The sequence below is a fragment of the Kogia breviceps genome, chromosome 17, assembly GCF_026419965.1.
Source record: "Kogia breviceps isolate mKogBre1 chromosome 17, mKogBre1 haplotype 1, whole genome shotgun sequence".
NCBI lineage: Eukaryota > Metazoa > Chordata > Mammalia > Artiodactyla > Physeteridae > Kogia > Kogia breviceps.
The window spans coordinates 2,707,906-2,732,002 of NC_081326.1; the positions used below are offsets into that span (position 1 = coordinate 2,707,906).

Here is a 24,097-nt window from a genome sequence, read left to right on the forward strand (position 1 = left end):
ACCAACGAAGACCCAACGCAGCCATAAATAAATAAATTAATTAATAAGCCATGAGTTCAATCCTTTACTTTGTAAATGAATCAGACCAACTCAAAGAATAAAGAATCTCCCAAGGTTTGCCATGGAGTTCATTTCAAGGATGAGTCTAGACCCCTACCTGGGCCTCTGACTTCTAAATTAATGTTTCCCTATGCCTTCCAAGAAAATAATACTTTTATCTTAACCTCGGCCGCTTAGCTCTCTCAAGCAACAAGCGGAGGGTGGAAAGGCCTGTGTTCGGGGAAATATGATGGACACACAGCGAGTGTGGAAAGGGGGCCTGCAGACTGTGCTCTTAAGTCCTGGTCTCCCCTGACCCCCGCACCCAGCACCACCAGAGTCACATCGCCAGTCCCTTTTCCGCCAGCCTGAGGACCCCTCAGTCTTCTGCCCGTATCCAAGCCTCCCCTGGACACCTATCACAAGGACCTAGTGACCTCATACCAACTTCTGGTAGAGCTCCGGGCACTCTGGAAGGTGGGAAAGGACAGAGGGAAAGAGGAGGCAGAGCCAGAGCTGCAAAAGTGAACTGGGAGATCTTCATCCAAAGTTGAAAGAACCAAGAGAGGTGAACACAGACGCTCCTGTACGCGGCACGTCACAGTGAAGGCGCCTACGAATTCCCTGGGAGTGTTAACGTTCCGGTTCTCACGCGGTAGGTCAGGACAGGGTCTGAGGCTCTGCATTCCCAGCATGCTCCTGGGTGTTATCCAAGCTGCTGGCCCAGGGACCACACTCGGAGTAGCAAGGAGTTTGAAAGGGGTGGGGGGAGAGTGGGAGGGAGGGGAAGCAGGGAAGAGAGGGGAGGAAGGAGAGAAGGGGATCCCCCCTTCTAAGCAGAGGCCTTTCCTTTTGCTCTCACCGACCTTCTCTTGCACCCCGAAAGCGATGCCTCGAAATGCCGCGGTAGCTGGCACTCTGCACCTTTTCTTCGGTCTGTAGCGGGAGCCGACAGTGACGGTGTGTGGTTTTGTTTCTCTCCTCCCCCTCCTCTCGCCCTGCCCGCCGCCGGCCCTGCACAGCTCCCAGGCTCGCCCGCTGCCCCGAAGCTGCTCGGCCTCCTGTCCGGCACGCTCTCCGGCCTCGCGCGCTTCTTCGCTCACCTTCTCCAGCGACCCCTTCCTGGGGCTCCCCTGCGGCGCCCGGACTTCTCTCTTCTGCTCCCCGTCCTGCCGGCCGCTGGGCTCGCGCCGGGGCAGGAGGAGCGGCCGGGCCGCCTCTCGCTCCTGCTTCGGGCAGCTCTGGCCCTGCCCGGCCGACCCCCAGGGGGACGCCCGCCCCGGGAAGAGGACGCCGGCGCCGGGCAGAGCTCGCCCAGGCCCGTGAGTACGGTGGTCTCCGCCGCCCCATCCGCGGCATCAGCGGGACGCCAGTTTCCCGGGTTCCTCCCTAACCCCGACTGACCCACTCCACGTGGGGCGAGCAGGGCTCCCGCTTGCAAGGGGAGGGGGGCGGGTGGGAAGGTCGAGACCCGGCCGAGAGCGCTCACGGGAAAGGCGCCGGCGGCCCGCCGGACACCCCTCCCCCCAGGAGACCCTCGAAGCTACTCTTCTCGGGCCACTTCCTCCCAGAGCCTACGGAAGAGGGGGGAGCGCCCGTCCCGCCCGAAGCCGCTTCTCGAACTCTCGCGTCGCTCTCCCGCCCCTCCTCCACGCCTCCCCCGGACCAGCCTCCGCCCCCTCCTCGCGCTCCCACTCCCCAGCCCCCGGCTACGGCGCGCTCGGGAGGCCAGGGAGGAAATGACGTGATGTTAGTTTAGTGTCAGGTCGGCTTCCAGCTTCGGTTTAGCCCGCCGAGCTCGGGCGCACGGCCCGGAGGTCCGACCGCGTCTCCCGAGGGCACACCGGGGGCTCCAGGGCTCCGTGCCCGCAGAGCTGGGCGGCGGCGGCGGGATTCCCGCCACGCTCCGGGTCCGCCCCTTCCCCGGACTCCGGGGTCGGGAGTCAGCCACCGCCCCCCGCCACCCAGCCAGGTGGGACCTTCGGCTCCGGCAGGCGGGGAGGGGGCGAGGAACCCCTTTCCAGTTTGGTACCTCCGGAGGCGGAGGCTGCAGCCGGGTGGGGCGGGGGTAGAGCTGGAGAGGCACCCCGGGGAAAGGGAGAGGGTGGGGACCGGCCTCCAGAGGCGGAGAATCCACGGCCGGACCCTCCGGGTAAGAGCACCCCGGCGCGCCGCGCACCCCGCGCGCAGACACGGGTGCCTCCCCCCGCCCGCTCCATTCACAAGATCCAGCGCGCTCCCCGCACGCCGGGGTCCCGCTCGGCCCCCCCGCGCCCAAGCACAGGGAGAGCCGAGGGGCTCTGCGGCACCCACACTCTCGGTACTTCCTAACCCGAGGCTGAAGAAGGAAACCACGGTCCCGGCATGGATGGGGACCCCCGCCCCAAGCCCCGCCGCAGAGGAGCGCGCCGCCGCGGGAGGGAAGCGAGCCCTGGGTGGCCCGGCCGGGGAAGGGGGAGGGAGGGGCGGGGAGAGGCAGAGGCGAGGGAGGGCGGGGGGGAGAAGAAGGCGACGGGAAAGACGGAGAGCCAGAGGAAGAGGAAAGCCGGGAGAGCGATCGCGGGCGTAGCGAGGGCAGCACCTAGAATTATCATAAAGAGAAGGCGCTCACGGGACGCATGCGCACGGCCGACGGAGGCGCGCGGGCCGCAGCTCCCCCTCGGGCCCGCGGGGCAGACGGTGGAAGCGTGAGTACCCACCTCCTCAGTGCCCCCTTCTCCCTCCCGGGCTCGCCCTGGGGCCTCGGGCCGGGAGGTGGCCGGGGCCGGGCGGCGCGCACGCTGGGCTGGACCGCGGTGGCGGGAGCGGGTCGGCGTGCAGGGCGTGCGGGGCTTGGGGTGTGACCGCGTCTCAAGGGGCTCCGCCGGGGCGTCCGCACGGGCCGACCTCTGTGGCCCGGCGTCAGCGAGTGGGTGGGCTCCTGACACCCGAAGCAGACCTGGGAAACACCGAGCGCCGGAGGCGGGCGGTCTGAGCGCCGGTGGGAAGGAAGCAGAGACGCTCCCGGAGTCGCAGCGGAGACGCGCCACCACGGCGGGGACCCTAGGAGCCGGGCGGGAAGCGGGCGCCCGCCGCGGACCCCGGGGGCCCTGAAGCTCGGAAAACCGAATGGGGAGAACCGTCCCCACGCTCTGCCCGAGCCGAGGGGGGCGGGGGGTAGGCGGGCGCCGCGGGTATTTTTCTTGCAGAAGCCCGGCGATTGAGTCTTCCGCGCTCTCGGGGCTGCGCTCGGAAGTTGGAAGGAGTCTGGCGCCCGGGCTTTGGGGACCTCCGGGACGGCGGCGCGCGGCAGGGACTGGGCTTCGGGGGGGTCGGCGGGCGCGGCGGCTCCCCTCCCCCGGGGGTGGGCGGAGTGGGCGGGGGAGGGGAGGTCGCGGAGGCGGCGGGCTTCCGGCGGGCTTGGCTGGTGCGCCCGGGGCACTCCCGCGGCGGGGGTGGGGGCAGGAAGGGAGGGCCGGCGGGGGAGGGGTCTGGGGAGGGCAGCGCGCGGGGACCCGAGCGGCTCGCGAGCCCCCGGGAGTCGCCGGCGTCCGAGGAGAGCCCGGGCGGGCGGCCGCGGCGCGGAGCGAGCCCGGCGGCGGCGAAGGGCGCGGGCGCGGGCGCGGGCGCGGGCGCGGGGCGGGGGACGTGGCCCCGCCAGCAGCTCAGCCCCCCGCGCCCCGCGAGGCGGGCCGGGCGGAGGAGTGAGCGCCGAGGCCGAGTTTCTGGCCGGGAGGGGGCGGCCGCTCCGAGGGAACTCGCTCCCACAACCCTTCCTCGGGAGAATCCGCCCGAGGCCGAGCGCTCTTTGTCCGCCCCCGCCCAGCCGATGGGCCGGAGGGCGCGGGTTGCGGCGACCGCAGCAGGGGCGGAACGGCCCTCGCCCACGGGCGGGCAGCAGCAGTCACTCGCCCGCGGGAGCTCGCGGTGGCCCCGGAGGCGGGGAGCTTGTGCACCGTCTCGTTACCGTCCTGGGTCAGCCCCCCCTCCTCTGGAGCGCAGGTCGCAGGGCCCCTGCGTGGCTTGGCTTCTTTCACTTCTGGTGGTTCCAGATTGTGGAATTGACCAAACAGGGGTCCGAGTTCACGAAATGGTGTGAATTCCTCCCCAGACTTGGCAAAGGAGATGTGTCATGGAAAGACTCTATCTGTAAACTCTTAGTTTTTTGGTTACAACCTGATTTTCTACTGGGCTTCGTCCGGTTTATCTCCTGTTCCTTAACTGGAGTCTTGTATCAGTATCAGTATCGCATATGACGGGCAAATTGCCTAATGGGTAAGAGCCCTGGACTCAGTAACTGTAAATTTCAGCCTAGCGGTGTGACCTCGGGCAAGTTGCTTAACCTCTCGGTGCCCTAGTTTTATCATCTGTAAAATGGGGATAAGAAAAATACCTGCCTCACAGGTTGGCTGCCAGCATTCAGTAAATTAATACAGCAGAGCTCTGACACATACCAAACAAAAGTTACTATTGTTATTGTATTGGTGCTAAATTGGCTAAGTAGACTTCAAAATATTAAAAGATCAGGAACAAAATGCACATTTTGTTTGTTATAAAGAGTATACGTGATGAAATAGAAGATGTCCGTCAAAATTAGAAAAATAGAAAATGTTTTCTGTCAGTATCTAAATTTAAAAACGGTACATTTCTACATCATCTGGGCCCTTTTGTTTCAAATAATTATGCAGTATTTATATGCAGTGATTCAAATAGCATTTTAAGAAAATTATCTCTAACCTTCAAAATATTTCACTTTGTAAAACAGATATGCATTAAACTATGTATTAGGTCATGGTATATACAGAAAATCCGATGTCTGCATTAAAATATTGCCCTGAGTCAGTTTTACTTAAGAGAGTGTGGAAACTTAGGAGCTAGACATGCTAACTTCTCTAAGATCATTGTAGACATTTTAGCCAAAATGCCCTTGATATAAAAAATATAGAATGATAGGGCTTCCCTGGTGGCGCAGCGGTTGAGAGTCCGCCTGCCGATTCAGGGGACACGGGGTTCGTGCCCTGGTCCGGGAAGATCCCACATGCCGCCGAGCGGGAGGGCCCGTGAGCCATGGCCGCTGAGCCTGCGCGTCCGGAGCCTGTGCTCCACAACGGGAGAGGCCACAGCAAGTGAGAGGCCCGCGTACTGCAAAAAAAAAAATATATATATATATATATAGAGAGAGAGAGAGAGAGAGAGAGAATGCTAAAAGTCGGATTATTTATTTTACCTCCTTCACTTTACAGGTGAGGAAACATTCGGAGAGGTTAAAGGTCAGATATCTGCAGCTAAATAGAGGCTGGAATGGGATTAGAATTAGGTCTTCTGACTCTGCCCAGGCCTCTTACACACCACACAGGTGATTTCCTGTTTGCTGCAGATTTATGAACCTTTAACAAATAGGAAACCAGAAGGTATGACATAAAGAAAAAATATACAAGCGTGTGTCATCAGCAACATAAGAAAGGCCAGGCAGTATTGTGGCTACTGCTGGCCGACCACTCTATCATGGTCCCCCACATCAGAAGACATGACCACATGACTTGCTTGAGTTATGGGAAGGTCCGAGATCAAGCAAGTGGTAGAGCCAGCGTTATAATTTAAGGTCCCACATTTGGCTGCATATTCTGTTAATCCCTTGTAGTGGTTTTACATTAGAAATCAGTTTTGAGCTTTTCTTAAATGTTTAAAAATCTACTTCCTGATGGCTTTGAAGGTCTTTCCTGTAAGAGAGCTCTCTAGGAAAGTCTTTCAAGATTACATACCAGGAGGTTTTATTATTCCAGATTTTGTAGACAAGCAAGCGTGAAAAAGGAAAAAAAAGTTTTCTTATTTTAATGCAATTGCCAGGTGACTGGTTTCGATCCAGACACTTGAACAGTAGTTTCAAAAGTTCTGCTGTTTTTTCATTTCTGTATGTGGCCGTCTAATGACATTCACCTTTCACGAACACATGCAGCTAGTGGCTTAAAGGTCCAGACCTCACATAAGCGGTGTAGAAATTACATGGCAGAGCCTTTCACGTGAGTGTCTGGCCTTGCGAAGTTATTTACAGGAATGCTGTGTCTGCCAGGGAAGGCACTTCTAGGAACTGTGCCTGCGTCCTTGAAGAAGGAAACCATGGTTCTCTCTAATCGTGAGCGTGATGTCTTACCCTTGATGTTGCCTCTCTGGACACATGTTCTTAGACAGAAATCCAGGGCATTAGGCAGGGAGTGACTTTCTAGCAGGCTCCCAAGCCAGTCCAGCAGAACTGAGTTTTGAAATCACACGTATCAAGTCAGGTCCCATTATGATTATAACGTGAATCACTGTTCAACTGGGAATATTGCTGATTGGTTTTCTGTACAGCAACCAGGTGACTCACAGTGTGAGCTTCTGTTCCAATACCTATAGTGTCAGCAGCAACTAATAGGTCCATGCCGAGTCAGAGCCTAGCATTTCGTACACACTGACTAGCCGACACTCTGCTGAGATGGTCCCTGAATGTTACCTTGAGCAGTCAGTTCAAGAGGTTAGACAGCGCTACACGGGGTGAGTCCGCTCCCAGTACGATTGAATGGGCTTCTGCGGCAGCTCTTCCCGGCAAAGCCCGATATGACTGAGTGCCCAAGGTGATATTCCGTGATTATGAATTCATAGGATCCAGCTGATTAGATTTCCAGCTATTTGCATGGGGAGTCGTCTGTGAAGAATGAGTCATATGCTCTGTTGCCCAGCAGTGATATTTCACTCTAGTTATTTCAGTGATTATTACAGCCAGTTGACCTTGATGGTTTGGGAATGCTCGGTTTCTAGTTATTAATTAATTTTACTTTACATTGTACACTCCTTCCCAAGTACCTATCAGTGTTTGGATTTTAGACAACGGCATCTCGTGCAGGGTCACCCAGCAGTTGGACTTCCTGCGGTCCAGGGTTGACCGTGTGCACCTCAGCCCAACGGTGAAGTGGAGGGAAACATCTTCTTCTCTGGCTTGTCTCTGCTTGCGCCCCTGTCACCTCTGATGTTAACTGGACGGTGTTTGCTGCAGAGCTAGAACACGAGTTTGTGGAGCCCGTCGTTCTAAGGCTGCAACACAGCCAGCACTTCCAGCCCTTCTGGGGCTGTTTGGCTAGATCCACACAGGCTTGTATAGCTGTTGCGTTTATGCAAGACACTGGAAAGAATTGTGCAACCCATGCCCTACCCAACACTTCTACGTGACTTTTATGTCTCAGGGTGTGGTGATAATCAGATTTAAGGGACCAGTAGTTCCTTAATTTATGTAAAAATCTTGTTGATAAATAATGGCAAGAAGTTACTATCCTTGGAATCGAGGTTATGAGACTTGTTTTTAAAAGTACATGTATGTTTTTCTCTATTTGTATTGTAGTGGATGCAAGAGAAACCCAGATGTACGGACTTTACCATATACCCTTATTGTGTTTCTACAAATATCCATTTCTGTGATAACCCAGATTCTAATTTGTGCATCTCCTGCTATATAGAAAGGTGTAGATACTTTTTTCCATTTAATAGGGACTGCATACAAAGAGTCTAGTTCTTCCAGGCTTAATGCAATTCCTGGCAAGTTCAGGTGGTTAGGACTCTTTTTTTTTTTTTTTTTTTTTGCGGTACGCAGGCCTCTCACTGCTGTGGCCTCTCCCGTTGCGGAGCACAGGCTCCGGACGCGCAGGCTCGGCGGCCATGGCTCACGGGCCTAGTTGCTGCGCAGCATGTGGGATCTTCCCGGACCGGGGCACGAACCCGTGTCCCCTGCATCGGCAGGCGGACTCGCAACGACTGCGCCACCAGGGAAGCCCAGGACTCTTTAATAAATTAGACTATTTATAAAATGGAAACGAAGTTTCCTGTACGTTTTCTAAATTTCATTGAGGAACTATAGCTATTTTTATGAGAGGCCTGATTTTTTTAACATCGTTTGTTATACTTTATAGTAAAGTGTACCCGCTCTCAGTTACCCTCGTGGTACCCTCATCTGGATCAGGATGTCTCAGCCTCAGCACTCTGGACATTTTGGGTTGACACTTCCCAGTGGGAGGCTGAACTGTGTGTTGCGGGATGTTTAACAGCATCCCTGTCCTTTACCGCTGGATGCCGGTAGCATCCCCTCCCTGGAAGTGACAACCAAAAATGTCTCTAGGCATTGCCAAATGCGCCCTGGGGGCTCACCACTGCTCTAGATCAAGATACGGCATCTTCTCGGCCTGTGTCCGCAAGACCCCCTCTTGCTTCCTCCCCGCCAATACTCACAGGTAACCCGCTGGTCTAAGTTCCCCAACCACATATTAGTTGTGCTTGGTGTCGCACCTCTTCTAGAATTAGACAGTACATGTTCTTTGCAGCTGGTTCTTTAGCTCAGCATTATGTTTTTGAAATTCATTCACTGTTGTTGCATATATTGTTACTTTTCAATGCAGTGTTCCTTTGTGTGAATACACCCCAGTTCACGTATCCATTCCACCCTTTTTGGTTTTTTTTAATTTATTTATTTTTGGTTACGTTGGGTCTTCATTGCTGTGCGCGGGCTTTCTCTAGTTGTGGACAGCGGGGGCTGCTCTTCGTTGCGGTGTGCGGGCTTCTCTCGTTGCAAAGCACGGGCTCTAGGCACGCGGGCTTACAGTATTTGCGGCTCACGGGCTCGGTAGTTGTGGCTCGCGGGCTCTGGAGCGCAGGCTCAGTAGTTGTGGCTCGCAGGCTTAGTTGCCCTGCGGCATGTGGGATCTTCCCGGACCAGGTCTCGAACCCGTGTCCCCTGCCTCGGCAGGTGGATCCTTAACCACTGTGCCACCAGGGAGATCCCTCCATTCCACTCCTAAAGGACATCTGAGTTGTTTCCACTGTGAATACTGCTAATGTGAACATTCTTATTCATGTCTTTTGATAAACATTAAGCCCTGATTTCCATTGGATGCTCAGGAATGCAATTGCTGGGTAATAGATCCAGTATATGTTTAGCTTTATTAGATACTGGCGGTTTTTACACGCCAAACCGACTTACACCTCTACCAGCAACATATATTGCTTCACATCCTCACCAGCACTTAGTATTGTCCACTGATTTACTTGTAGTCATTCTGGTGTCCATAGAGGTTTAGCATTGTGGTTTTAATTTGTATTTCCCTGATTACTAATGATGCTGAGCATCTTTTTTCAGCCATTTGTATATCTTCTCTTGTAAACTGCCTCTACAAGTTTTTGGCCTATTTTTCTGTTGTATGGTCTGTGTTTTTCTTATTGATTTGTAAGAGTTTTTAATATATGCTGGATATAAGTTATTGTCAAAAATGTGTGTGTGTGTCTCTATCTGTGTGTGTGTTGCAAATCCCAATCTCTGTCTTGCCTTTACACTCTCATTCCATTACCTTTCGACTTCTGTAGTTTCTGCTGAAAAGTCATGCTTCTATGAAGGTGACATGTCTTCTTTCTCTGGCTCATTTAAAATTTTTCTCTTTGTGTTTGGCTTGCCACTGTTTGAACACAATGTGCCTAGGTGTGGTTTTATATTTGTCCTGCTTTGGATTCATTGGGCTCCTTGTATCTGTGAACTGATCTCTTTCATCAGCTTTGGAAATTTTTCACTCAATGTCTCTCCAGATATTGCTTCTTAGTGGTTTTCTCCCTTTCTCTCCTGCTCTGAGACTCAAATCATATGTATGTCTTTTATTCAATCCTAGGTTTTGTCCATTTTTTGTCTCTCCTTCAACTTGAATACTTTCTTTTAACGTGTGTTTTAGTTCACGTGACCTGTCTTCTGCTGTGCCCAGTCTTCTGTTAAATCGTCTAGTGATCATTAATTTCAAAAACGGTTTTATTCTAAATGTAGTATGTCCATTTGATGCTTGTTAATACATTTCAATTTTCTGATGAAATTCTTCATGTTTTCATCAGTTTTTCCATCTAATTCTTGCCTACTAAATCCAGTGTTGAGGTTTTTATGAGCCTGTACCTGTTGTTTGTTTTTTAATCATTGATCACGTTTTTCTGTCTCTTCATGTATCTAGTAATTTTTGTTGTATGTAGACATCATATATAAAGGAACCATGTAGGTTTGTATTACATCTTCCACCAGCAAGGAATCTCCCTTGGAGGGATTTGCTCTGTGAGAATGAGTAGCTGATGACGTCAGTCCTAACAGGGATTGAAATGGGTTGGGATGGGTTGCAATTTTAGTAAGACTTACGTAACCTCCGTTACTTCCCATTCCTCAGGTGTTTTCTCCTGGGCTTCGGATTTAGAGCCTAACGGGTTTCTGTCTTCTCAGTCTTGAAAGACTAGGAGACTCCGTCTCACCTTCAGAGGCTTCTTTCTGCCCCCACCTTCCCCAGGTGGCTTCCACGGTCTGGTAAAGGTCACTAGGAGGGCAGCCGTGTGTCTGAGGGAGACCTTGTTATTGAAGGGAGAGGAGCTCTCCCATCTGAGACTCTAGCCTCAACCCATGCCCTGAGTCCACATACGCCCTCAGGGAAGGAGACACACAGTGACAGACTGCTCCCTGGGGAGGAACTCTCCCTCAGACACTTTAGTTAATTCAGCCTTTTTGCCTTTTTGCCTCCACAGCTCTTTGATGTCTTTAGAAATGGGATTTCAGTTATCCATCTAACATTTTAGTTGTTGCTCAGGAGCTGACCTATTACCATTTTTCTTGAATTAAGTTTCTTTTTCTTCTATCTTTGAATCACATTTTTTATCTTTCTATAGTATCATTTGTTTCCAATGCAATTTAGAAAACGAACATTAAAAATTTTGCCGTGTATGAATATAAAATGCAATACATGTTTTGTGAGTTTAAAAATGTTAGAAGGAAAAGAAGTACATTATAATCCCTGCAACTCTTCCCGCTTCAGATTGCAGTTGTGTGATGTAAAAAGCATGAGCACTGGAATGAAAGAGAACTGGGTTTGAATTTTGACTCTGCTTGCTAGTTCTGTGAGCCTCAGATTCCAAATATGTACAACGGGGATAATTACACTTACTTTATAACAAGATATAATGATGGATTATATATTGTTATAATGTTATAATTATAATCTTGTTATAATTATATCTTGTTATAACAGCTACCACTGTTATCATTATTCCTCTAATATTTATCCATCATTATTTTAGGCCCCTGAAACATGGATAATCTGATTTTAAACATATATTTATATCTGGTACAGATTCTGAAACTTTTACCATTCAAACAAGGTGCTGAAAAAAGTTCTTTGATATGAATGCCTATACCTATGACTTAATATCTATGAAAATATTTCTGAATAATTTTATGCATTCATATTTTGCCAAAATCGTTCTCTTTGTAGACCAAATAAATCCAAGTAAATAAATAAATAAATTTTAGTGGCAGGAAGAATTGCATCCAAAGTAGTCTGCTCTCGGCAAAAATCACATCTAGCTACTTCGTGTTATATCCACTAGGGTTTATTATAAGATGTTGGCAACAAGAAAACCATATTAGGAAATATGAAGAAAAGGCTAACTATTTTCTGGAAAGGACAGCTGGTTGATCTTTGCAGAGGAGAGTCTGTGGGGTCTGTGAGTAATTTTAATGTTATCTCCATGTTATTTAAATATAATTATTTTTTATATTAAATTTCCTGTTACCCCTTTGCTCTTTTATTTTGACTTCAGCATTTGTTTCTTTTAAAAAAAGACCTCACTAGTATATGGAAACAATTAAGTTCTACTGTAAATTTAGAATGTAAATAGTAGTCCTGGGGGCAGTTGGATGGCTCTGGAGTAGCAGGCCTCTCCTGAACGCCCGCCCCCTCCCCAGCCAGCGGGATAGCGTTCCAGCCTGCATCCCTGAGGCCCAAGATGCATCTGTGTTCAGTTCTCTAGGGTGATAAGAGCCGGCTTTGCGGGTCTAGCATCTGACCGCACTCTTTACAATCTGTATGCAGATTTAAATCAAGGCACAAGAATTATGGGGTCTCGGGACCTCCCTGGCGGTCCGGTGGTTAGGACTCCGCACTTCCACTGCAGGGGGCACGGGTTCGATCCCTGGTCAGGGAATTAAGCTCCTGCATGCCGTGCAGCGAGGCCAAAAAAAAAAAAAAAGATTATGGGGTCTAGTTTACAACAAGCTAGAATTTATCAAATTCTCATTAGAGCTAAGTTTCCGCTAAAGCAAGTAAGTTATTTCTAGACCTTTAAATGACTTGGAAGTTCTGTACTGTTCTTTTGGCAAAATGAAGTCCTTATTAACCAAAACAACTGAACAGCATACCAGACCAGGGGGAATAAATGTGGGTTAAAGGAGGGGTGAATACAATGGCACAAAGAGGTGTGGAAAAAGTGCAAAATCTAATAACTGCATAACTCACCTGTTTGTGGTAAACACGTCTCATAAACTAACCCCCAAAAGACATATTTTTTCCCTTATCTTCTAATGATCTGTTCAAAATCATGAAGGAAATAAAACTATAAATTCTAACTTAGATAGAGCACGTATTTGTTAAAATATATCAAAAGGAGTCTGAGAATCAGACTGCATAGGGGTGATTTTTTAATGGAAACCGGTCCTTTCTGAGCCTTGGATGCCTCCCTTAGGATGGGGGTTTTATTGCTAAATCCCCGCGTCTGACTGCCTTATGTGGTCTCCCCAAAGGAGAATCGAATGGCCGTGGTTCCCTACAACGAGTCCGAGATGCATAACCGTTAAACGTCTCAAGCCATTTCGATTTTAGATCTGCTTGTTCAGTACACTAGCCATCGAACGCTTCATGCCGAGGGCACGGGGACCTAAAATTCAGGAGATATTTTGGTGCGAATTGTAGAAAACCCACACCTTGAGGAACAGAGATCCTGTCGCACACCCACTAGGAAGAGCAGACAAAAACTTTCGCCCCGTCGGCCCGGCCGCCGGGAACTGTCTCGGGAACGCGAAGGCGGTGCGGAACCAAGGTGACCGCGTGCTGGCGTGTCCCTTAGCCCGTTCTGATCGGCTGCAGACCACCGATGGGCGTCCAAAAACGACCGCAGTCTGTCCGACCGCAGCCTGTTCAGAGGCTGGGCGGGTGTTGAGAGGGACCCGTGCCTGGAGCCAGACGGCCTGCGCGGGGACAGCTCCACAGAGTAAATGGAAGGTGTGGTTTACCGCCACCTTTGCTCATGTAGACCGAGCGGAAGCTGTGCATTCGTTGGACATTGTTCGGGGAAAAGGCAGGCTCTGGTCAAGAGCTGAGATTTTATTCTGGTGTCGTGTATTACCATTGACGGCCACAGGAGGGGACTCACAAAGTCTGGATTCTATTTTAAAACAGTAACTATTTTAGGCCTTGAGGGCCATGTGGTGTCTATTGCAACTACTCATCTCTGCCACGGTAGCCAGAAACCTGGGGGACAGAGCAGAGGGGGAGGCGTTTTGGAGGGTGAGCAGTGGGTTTGGAGAGAAGGGCGCAAGCTCACCAAGGAGTGAGGTGAAAAGAAGGGTCTAGGTGACTCCTGGGGCGTGAGTGGTGGACTTGAAGCCCACGGGGGAGGAGACAGCCGGGGCAGGGGGCGGGGCTTGAGTCCGTTTCGACGCCGGAGTCCGAGACGTCCACTGGAGCTGCCACTGTGGTGCCGGGGGACAGCTGCATCGGGGTGTTTTGAAAGCAGGGGCTGGCGGGGGGCTAGAGGCAGAGACGTGAGTCTGCGCTGTGGTGCTAAACTTCGGGGGCTCGTGGCGGGAAATTCTTGAGCCTAATCAATGGCTGTTTCTGCCATAGAACCTGCACCTCCTTTCTCACACTGTGAACAGTCCGCTGAGCATTTCTGTGTATTTATTACAGCTTAACTGAGGCCCGTGTCCAAAGCCAGACCGCGGCCGCCTGTCGTTCTATGGTCTCTGCACTAAGAAAGGTTTTTATGTTTTTAAACATTGTTTATTTACTTATTTTATATATATATATATATATATATAGAGAGAGAGAGAGAGAGGGAGAGAGGGAGAGAGGGAGAGAGGGAGAGAGGGAGAGAGGGAGAGGGAGGGAGGGACATTGCTTTTGAGGAACTGGCTCACAGAACTTAGCAAGTCCAAAATCTTGATGGAGTGGGCCTGCAGGCTGCGGACACAGGGAAAAGTGGCCGCCCTGGCAGGCTCCCTCCTTGCTGGGCGGGGAGGAGGGTGTCAGTAACTCAGGAATGCCAAATGGAAGGAGTCTGAGGGCAAGGCCTGCGGGAGGGGCGGGGAGCTGCCCCCCTCCCTGGGTGTCCCACCCTCCCAGCTCCTCCGGGTGTGTTCACCCACGCGGAAGCTCAGTAGTTCCTCGCTTTCTTAATCGTTGGGGGAAGGAAGTCGAAGAAGAGTAACATTTTGTGACACCGAAATTTTATGCAGTTCGAATTTCAGTGTCCATAAATAAGGTTTTATTGACACCCAGCCCCACGCGTTCATGGGTGTGACGTCTGTGACAGTTTTGGGGCTGATGGGGCAGTCGACAGCTGTAACGAGCCCACGGTGGCTACCGTATCTACTCTCCGGTGCTTTACAGAATATGTGTGCCTGCCTCTGATCTGTAACCTAGATGTCAGTGTGGAGTATTACCAGGTTCTTGTAGGAAACCGCCTATGTGAAAGTAAGTTCAACCAATAACAATGACATTTCTTAGAAAAACAATGTACTCTCAAGGAAAAAAAAAAGTAAAAATTCAGAAGGACAGGGCTTCCCTGGTGGCGCAGTGGTTGAGAGTCCGCCTGCCAATGCAGGGGACGCAGGTTCGGGCCCCGGTCCGGGAAGATCCCACATGCCGCGGAGCGACTGGGCCCGTGAGCCATGGCCGCTGCGCCTGCGCGTCCGGAGCCTGTGCCCCGCAACGGGAGAGGCCACGACAGTGAGAGGCCCGCGTACCGCAAATTCAGAAGGACAGACCAAAGATCCAATTAAAGATAATCTCCTATAGGAAATAAAATCAAAGGATCTAACTTAAGTTTCCTTTTGGTATCCACCATTTCACATGCTAACAGGAAAATTTAATGACAGTTAACAAGCCCCAAAAGTACCAATGAAGAAGGGCCAGAGGGAAGTGATACACAGGTTTTGGGGATGAGAGCTCAGATGCTGAAGGCTTTTAGGGATTCAAATTACTCACGGCCTAAAAGCTTTAAATAGGATGGGAGCTGGATATCTCATATCATGTATAATAGGATCATCGTCACAGATGAAAATTCTAACTAGTAATGTACGTGAGGCAAAGTCTGAAGAGCCCAGCGTTACCATTCAGTAAGGATCACGGAGAATGTTCTGTGGGGAAAGGTAGAATCTGTGAAAAAAGAGACAAAGAGACAAAACTTGCCCAGACAGACCTGAAAAGAGTAGAAAAGGCTAGTTAGTTACTTCTGAACACGCCTTTTTGTACCTTTTTATTATCCTTAATTTGCACAGACATTAATACATTTCATAACCCATCTGCTGTAACTGGTGGAAAAGAAGTTCTTCAACCAACAAATATATTCATCCAGGCCTGGTGCGTGTGAGATCTGTGCTCAGCAAATAGTGTGAGTCAGAGGCGCCCCAGCAGACGGACCAGAGCGCGGCGAGCTTTACGAGCTCCGGCTGGATTCCTGCTCCCACCCGTGAGGAGGAAAGGACGCCTCATCCATAAGCGTTTCCATAGCTCCAGCTCATAATTTAGGACAGGAAGCTTCGTTATAAATGTTACTTATTAAAGACAGTTTAAGGACTTACCGTTGCCTTCTACATTAAATGTCATCAGTAAGTACTAAGTCAGAGGAATAATTATGGCATTGGATTAGCACTTCATGGTTTCAGAGGCCTTTCATGTACATTCTCTCATTTACTACTTTTATCAAATCTCAGCGTAGCTCATATCATACAAATGAGGAGGTGGGGGGCTTAGAAAGGTGAGGGAATTTGGTCCCGGCCTCACAAGTGCAAAGGTCAGACTGGAAGGACCTCTGACCTGAAAGCCCACGATGGCTTTTCCTACATTCCCACTACACAGACTTTTTAAAATTCTTGATCGATTGCTCGTGTTTTCCAGCGATCCTTCTGTAAGTGCCAGCTGTGGGCTGGCAGCCCGAGACATGCAGGAGCCCCAGTTAAACGCCCTTGGGCCTCTCTGATCCTGGTCAGCTCAGGGCCGCCCGCCCCGTGATCGGACCTCATCAGGTGCCCCTCCACCACGCCCACTGGGACCCAGCCGGTCATCACAAGACGCCCCTAGCTCTCCACACTGTCCCCCAAAGTCCCTCCCCTCTTGTCTCTCCCTGAAGTGTGGCAGCTCTTCCGAGGACAGCACCTCTCCCACGGCCCTGGTAATCGGGGACACTTTTCCGCTGAAATTGCACCGCTTAACGTCCACTCTTAGAAGTCAGATGGGCGTCTCCTTGCTCCCGTTGCAATTTCCAAGACAATTCCTCACTGTCTTCTCCCAAAACCCTCCCTCTCAGGTCTGACACGGACACACCATGAGGCCCCTCAAAGACGTGATGCCAAGTGACGTAGCCCAGTCACAAAAAGACACATATTGTACGATTCTTCTTATCTGAGGAACCTAGAAGAGTCACATTCACAGAGACAGGGAGCAGAGCAGTGGATGCCAGGGGCTGCGGTGGGGGGAGTCAGTGTTTAATGGGGACAGAGTTTCAGTCTGGGAAGAAGCAGCGCTCTGGAGGCGGATGGAGCTGAGGGCTGGAAAACAGGGAATGCGCTTAGCGCCACTGAGCCGGACACCTAGAAATGGTTAAAGTGGTGTGTTTTCTGTCACGTGCATGTACCACGATAAAGAGAACACTTCTTGGGAATGCATGTCCTAGGCCGAACCCTCAGTACCGCTCCCTGCAGTATCTGCTCGCCCTCTGGTCCCTGCCCCTCGCGTAGAAGACTAGCGTGCGGCCATCATTTCCTCTCCGGCGCCGGTCCTGGCATCATTCTCCTATTTCTTCAGCATCCTTGTCAATGACCTGTGCTGTCCTCTGGTCTCCCAGCGCCTCGATTTCTCGACCCCAGAAGTCCGCTGCCCTCCCCCCACGTCAGCCCCTACCTCAGCCATCCCTGGGGTCGGCGAGGACCGCCCGCACCTCCTGGGAGACCTCAACCTCAGACCCCATCCCCGCGCCATGACCGCACCGCCCTTCCCGCACGCTCGCCCGCTCCGATCCTTTCCTCCACAAGCTCCCTGGTCTCTGAGGCCTCCGGCCCATTCCCCGCTGCCTGGCCCTCACCTGTGCTCACCGGCCCTCACCTGTGCTCACCTGTCCTCACCTGCGCTCACCTGTCCTCACCTGCGCTCACCTGTCCTCACCTGTCCTCACCTGTGCTCACCTGCCCTCACCTGTGCTCACCTGTCCTCACCTGCCCTCACCTGTGCTCACCTGTCCTCAGCAGCCTCCATCCTTCCTCCTCCGCCGCACTTCCTGCGTGGTCCAGGGGCATGGCCGTCTCATTTGCGGCGGCAGTTCCTTCCTAGAAGCCTCACGCCCCACGCGGCTTGTCACAGTCCTCTCCTCAGCTGCCCCCTCCTCAGAGACCCCCTCGCCCTTCAGAGACCAGACTGTGACTGTCGTCCCCACGCCATGCTCTAGGGTCTCAACCATTTCCCATCTCGGCAACACTTCTCGGACCCGGAGTTCTCCAGCCTGTTTGTTTTCATGGCTTGTGTCTGCTTCTCTCCCTGGAACCCCTGGCAGAAACAGTCTAGTTCACCCCCGTGGTCCAGCGCCTGCAGCGCTGATGCATACAGGGGGTGCTCAGTACACGTTTGTGATCAGCTCAACAGGAGAACCCTTTGAAAACAAACGCAAGTCGTATTTTTAACCTCTTTACGCTAGATTTATAACTGGGTCGCTCTTTACCTGAACCTCCTGAGAAGCCATCAAACAAAGACTCGGCATATTTTCAACATTTGGGAAACCATGAAACGGAGCAGCCGGGAAGGATGTTTAGAAGGGATCCCCTCTGCCATTTCTCCTCATGTCTTGTGCTGACAGTCTCCCAGGATGCTGGACAGGACGACAGTCCTTTGCAGTAAAGCGTGATTGTGCACATCGGACGCCAGATTTAGGCAAAGAACTGTGTTGGATTTCTGCATCCAACAGACACACCTCAGTCATTATTCTTTGAAAGCTTCCTCCTCGCAATGCTTTCCAGCTCTGTGACACAAGGTCAAAAACACGGGGAGGACGAGGAAAACACCTTGCAGCGGGGGAAAATCACGGAGGAGCAGCTAAATAGGAGAGAGGGGCCAGCAGGCATGTGGAGTCCGTCGTGCTTGCTTCGCGTGGGAGGCCTTCCCAGGCCCGTGTTCGCTACCCCGTGGCCCCTGCGAGGCTCATGCGGTCAGTGCCCTGGCCGGGGACAGGTATCCCGGTGATTATAAAAGCGGGGTCCCCCCCCCACTTCTTCCATTACCCTGCCTCCTGCTAGCCTTTCCCGATTGCGTTTTTAGCTTTCTTTAAAATGATGCCCTACAAATAGAAAAGCGCACATACGGTTTGGTACATTTTCGCAAACCAAACACGCTGTGTAACGAACGCCCACACTGCACAACAGCACGTTACCAGCTCCCTGAACTCCCCCCTCGAGACAAGCACTCTTCTGACTTCCCAAAAGCAGGGAACAGCTTTGCCAGGGTCTGTGTTCCCCGTAAATATATAGAGAATATACAGATTATCATTTTAACCTTGGCTACATCTGCACTCCAGCAAGCCACCTTCCGCAGCGGTTAGGTCCCCGAGCCATAGCACACAAGAAACTGCGAGAAGCAAACCGTAGCCCCGACTGGCTTCTGCCTGTGATGTTGGCAAGTCTGTGACCCGATGACCCCGGCTGACAGCCTGGCCGTCTCCGTGCTTCTTCAGAGCCCAAGCCAGAGCAGCATCAGGCAGCCTGTCTCCCTGTCCCCCCGCCTTCCCTTCTCAGCTGTCCAAAATGAAAATGTATTTCCCAGGCCAAAGCACATTCATCCAAAGGTCAACTTCCTCCCTCACAAGTCTCACCACCTGCAGTGATGCTTCAGAAGGCAGAGTGAAAAAGAAAAACCACAACTAGAGAAAGCCCTTGCACAGAAATGAAGACCCAACACAGCCATAAATAAATAAATTAATTAATTGAAAAAAGAAAAACCTCAGAGGGAGAAAGGACATCCTTGCACAATTTAACCCATTTTCTAGTGACCCGGGGCAAGCAAAGAGGCAGAGTGATTGATATGGAGCCGTCCTTCCTAATCTAAGGCCCCACGATGTGGACCCGACCCGGGCTGCGGCACGTGGAGAGAGAACGGGGCGGGGGGGGGGGCAGACCGGAGGGGCGCGCAGGAGACAGATTTCATCTGGTTTTGCTGTGAGTTGGAACTTGAGGGTAACTTCAACTAGACAGATAGGAACGCTGCTCACCAAGGTAGGAGGGAGAGGATGGGTGGGTTTGCCCGAGGAATGCTAAGTTCCATCTTAGACATTAATTTTTCCATGTTGCAGATATTTTGTCCTGTTTTTTCTGTAATTTGCCATGATGGCTCAGAAATTCTTCTTAGAGAGCCTATTCCTTGCTTTACTTTATTTCATTGAAATACTAAAAAGCTAGCAGAAATTCTTACCCAAACCTGAGAATTCACATTCTTTAGCGACTTGAAAATTGCCTGAAACAGCCCCACAGCAAAGATTTAGTGAGTGTGCAGTTCTTTTCAGAGGTGCCCTGGGCTAAGCGGTCATCCGGAAGGCAGCCACCCACAGTCTCCTTGAGAAACTCCCGTGGCCTCCTGGGGTGCCGAAAGCCCATGGTCAAGATTTCAGTCACTACTTGGTAAAATACTTTGTAATTGTTGATCGGTATTAAGAAAGAACAAGTAAAAGCATGCATAATTTATTCATTTCCTTCCAATCATACTTTCTTATTATTTCTAATAATTTCCGAAGGCAGTTGTAAAAGTTGAGTTATACAATATGGTTACTTAGTAACAACAGAAGAAAAAGACATTACTGTCATAGTCTTAAAACCTTTGGCGGTTCAAGTTACAAACTTGGCGACAGCGAGATCAACAAAATAGTAAAGATTTCCATTCAAAGTCACTGAAAAACAGATGGTCACATACGTCAGTAGTTTTTTAAAAGCTAAGGACATGTGTAAGCATCCATCTGGGAATAATCATAATTCTAAAAAGTCTATTGTTATTACTAAGCTTTCGGTTGACTTCCCTTACTCGAACAGTGAACCAGCTTTTTCTTAAAATAGTCCCGAAATTATTCAGACAATAAAACCCAAAGAGAAAATTTTGAGAATTCATTGTTTTGCACAGAGCAATGAGTTAAGCTCTCTCGCTCTAAAACCCGCCAGCTACTAAAAACTGTTAGCTTTCTGTGTCATATGAAGTGGAACACACGGCTTTGATTTGATTTTTGGTCTATTTGTGCTGAAGTTAATGCAAGTAATTCCAGCTCGTCCTTAATATGTCATGAGCCAGAGTGAGTTGGATTTTTCCTGGTGATGAGTGTGCCGCAGGCTATAACCTGCCAGCGTTCTCAAACTTAAAACCCGCTGACTTCAAGATCCCACGAAACAGTAGAAACATTGCTATTGACTGGATTCATTTCATTTCCCAGCTGCTAATAACAGGTGGGAGTCTTGAGCAGGCAGAGGGCCTGTTTGTGACTTAATTGGCTTCAGGGAATCGGTGTTTATGCCTGGTGCATGTGATTCAGAGAAAGATGTATTCACCTGTGGCTGTTTTCAGAGGGAGAGTTCAGCAGTGAAAGCTTCCCTGCTGCTTTTTCAGTTGGTCTGTTTTTCAAACTCCATTGTGTAGATTCTTTTTTAATTTTATTGAAGTTGAGTTGATTTACTATGCTGTGTTAATGTCTGCTGTACAGCAAAGTGATTCAGTTATACATATATATATATTCTTTTTCCTATTCTTTTCCATTATGGTTTATCAAAGGATATTGAATAGAGTTCCCTGTGCTGTACAGTAGGACCTTGTTGTTTATCCATTGTGTAGATTCTTTTCTTTTTTTTTTTTTTTTTTTGGCCATGCCTTGCAGCATGTGGGATCTTAGTTCCCTGACCAGGGATCGAACCCGCACCCCCTGCATTAGAAGCGTGGAGTCTTACCCACTGGACCTCCAGGGAAGTCCCCATTGTGTAGATTCTTGAATGAAAGAGAAACAGCAGCCAAAAAAGACTTCCTGTCGGATTCATCAGCCTCAAAGCCCCTCATCCTCAGAAACAGCTCCCATCTGGGTTCTGGAAGCCTCGTGCTCAGCACGCCAGATGGGCCCTCCTCCCTCGCGAACAAGTCCCTCTTAACAATCCCTTCCCCAGCCTGTGCCCTGGATTTCTTCCAGTCCTACCTGGGTTGAGGGGCCAGGGCTTGGGCTGAGAGGGACCTGGATCATAGCTTCGTCCACCCCCGCCCCCCGGGGTGAGCACCAGACCCCAAGGAGAACCTGCAGGAGGCCCACCCAACCCTCCACTCTGTCCCCACCACCACCGAGCACACCCTGGATGTGCTCGCCCTGCAGGCAGGGTCAGTGCAGAACCTGTAACTAACGTAAATCTGTGAAAAAACTCATCTTTTGCATCCAGAGGGGAAGTATGTTAGAAAAAGCTTTCCCAGGCTGGGAAAAGGTAGAAGGTAGAAAGACCAAAAGGAGGCTAAAATTAGGAGCAAATGGGGCTAAATGCTCAGAAACATTACTGCAGAGAACAAGGAAATGAGAGTGTCTCTGGAGGATGCTGTGCAGAGAATATTCCTGGAAGAGCGTTCTTTAGATGCACGTCGGTACCAGTCCAGGGAAGCTTAGAAAACAGCAAAAGAAAAATGAACAGACGTGGCTCTGGAGGAAGGGAGCTTTGTTCCTAATACAGAGCAGCAACAAAGACCCGGTCGTTTGAACAGGCTCCAAAAAATATCGGGAGGGATCTTTATAGGGCGAGACTGAAGAAATAAGGTAAAATTACCGCCCTAGCATAGTGCTGTGAGAGGAGGTTGGATACTTACGGTCCAGGAGGGAGATTCTCCTTCATTTATTCGACAGTAAACTTTTCTAAAAAGAAAACTTCTTATCAACTCTTGGATTACCCGGAAGTAACGTTTGTGTAGGAAAAGGCAGAATAAAAACTTGATTCTCTGTCCTTATTTACCAGTTTTCAAAATCAGTTGATTCCCTCACATTTTCTAAAAGTAACAGTGAGTGTTTTAGTATCACTATGAAATCACGGGTTTACACACATGTGATGTTTCAGTTCATTGCAGTTAATATTCTTATTGATACTTAAACTTTCTCATACTTGGCAGGGGCAGCCTTGTTTATATTTGCTCATGGCTCTGAAGTTTAGCATTTTTTTTTTTTTTTTTTTTTTTTTTTTTTTTTTTTTTTTTCGGTATGCGGGCCTCTCACCGTTGCGGCCTCTCCCGTTGCGGAGCACAGGCTCCGGACGCGCAGGCCCAGCGGCCACGGCTCACGGGCCCAGCCGCTCCGCGGCACGTGGGATCCTCCCGGACCGGGGCACGAACCCGCGTCTCCTGCATCGGCAGGCGGACCCTCAACCACTGCGCCACCAGGGAAGCCCTGAAGTTTAGCATTTTTAAATAATCAAATCTGCCAATCTTTTGTGGTCTCTGGGGGGAGCAGTAGTTACATTATGGTAAATCTAGGCATCTAAACTATGAGATACTAGCCAACTATTGAATGAATGAGATGGAGCTACATGTACTGTCCAGGAAGATTTCTGAGACATTTTTAAAGTAAAAAATATGAGGCACAGAGTCACAGATAGCATCCAAGGCCATTTAGATAAGCATACTAAAACTATGTTTTAAACTAAAGTTAATTACACGTTCTTCATTTCGTAGAAGTGGTCCTGGAAAGAATCACATCAAACCTTAAAGCTGGTTATTTCTGGAGGTGGGAGGAGGATTGGAAAGTTCAGAGGAGCTGTGATCTCTCTGTGTACCTCTGTGTTCCGGACAGAAGCCTAGTTGAATGTTCACCAGCATGTATTCACGTTTTCTGGGGGATTTTTGTTTGTTTTTTAAAAATTAGTTTTATTATTTTCAAGCTCAGGTTTAAATTAATATTTTGCCTTTGATGAAATCTTATATCTGCAATTTCGTTTGCAAATGGTTTCTGCATTTTGGGCCAAAAGAAATGAAAAAACTGATCGGAATGTCTAAAGACCTAAGTGCATGTTAACGTTTGTAAAAATATCATATTAAGTGAAGTAAGTTAGACAAATATCATATGATATCACTTACATGTGGAATCTAGAAAAGAGTGATACAAATGGACTTATTTACAAAATAGAAATAGACTCACAGACATAGAAAACAAACTTATGGTTACCAAAGGGGATGGGGTGAGATAAATTAGGAGTTTGGGATTAACAGATACACACGACTATATATAAAATAGATAACCAACAAGGACCTACCGTATAGCACAGGGAACTATAGTCAATATCTTGTAATACCTATAATGGAAAAGAATCTGAAATATATATATATATATGAATGACTTTGCTGTACACTTGAAACTAACACAACATTGTAAATTAACTATACTTCCGTTTTTAAAAACGGTTTAAATTTTTTTTTTAAGTGAAAGATAAAAAAATAAAAATATATGCAGTCTCAAGGGAAACAGCATAATGTACTGGAGAGAAAGGATGGCTCTGTGTGTGTGTTTGTGAATTCTAATCCCACATATGCTATCAACTAGCCCTGTGTCTGTGGACAAGTCACTTTAGCTCCTTTGGCCTAAAAATTAAGTAGATTAGATCATGTTCAGGTAAAAGTAAGCATCATAACTGGAACTCTTATCACATTAGTGTATTTTTAAATGCACGTGTCTGCACTGAGCTATGAAATTTCTGAAAGAGTCCCTTGGACTGACAGGCCGGTGCTGAAGAAAGAGCATTGGCTGAGGGCTCGGTGACCTGGGCTACAGGTCATCTGTGTCACCTCAGGGGGTGAGTTAAGCCTCTTCAAGCCTTGGTTTCTTTACTGAAAAGAGGAATTAATAACTGTCTTTCCTGGCTAACGAAATTGTGGGAAGGAAGGAATTAGGTGATACATATAAAAGTCTCTTGTAATCTGTAAACACCACCCCCCCCCCAAAAAATATGAGCATTATTCTCTTA

The 24,097-nt window shown here is 49.7% G+C and overlaps 1 protein-coding gene across 7 annotated transcripts in view; it reads left to right on the forward strand.

Annotated features, from left to right (window-relative positions):
- Nucleotides 1-1,298: 1,298 nt before the first annotated feature.
- RGS20 (regulator of G protein signaling 20) overlaps nt 1,299-24,097 on the forward strand; it is a 49,399-nt gene continuing 26,600 nt past the window's right edge. For 2 of the 7 annotated variants that reach the window (XM_067017570.1, XM_067017564.1), the window contains exon 1: nt 2,577-2,726. Coding sequence is in view for 1 of the 7 variants with exons in the window: in XM_067017564.1 (XP_066873665.1) it covers nt 2,658-2,726 (69 nt within the window). In the remaining 6 variants the exon portion in view is untranslated. Of the gene's footprint in view, nt 1,362-1,982; nt 2,012-2,576; nt 2,727-13,793; nt 13,864-24,097 lie in introns of those variants that run through there. The other 5 variants (XM_067017567.1, XM_059043543.2, XM_067017565.1 and 2 more) reach the window with 5 other exon arrangements.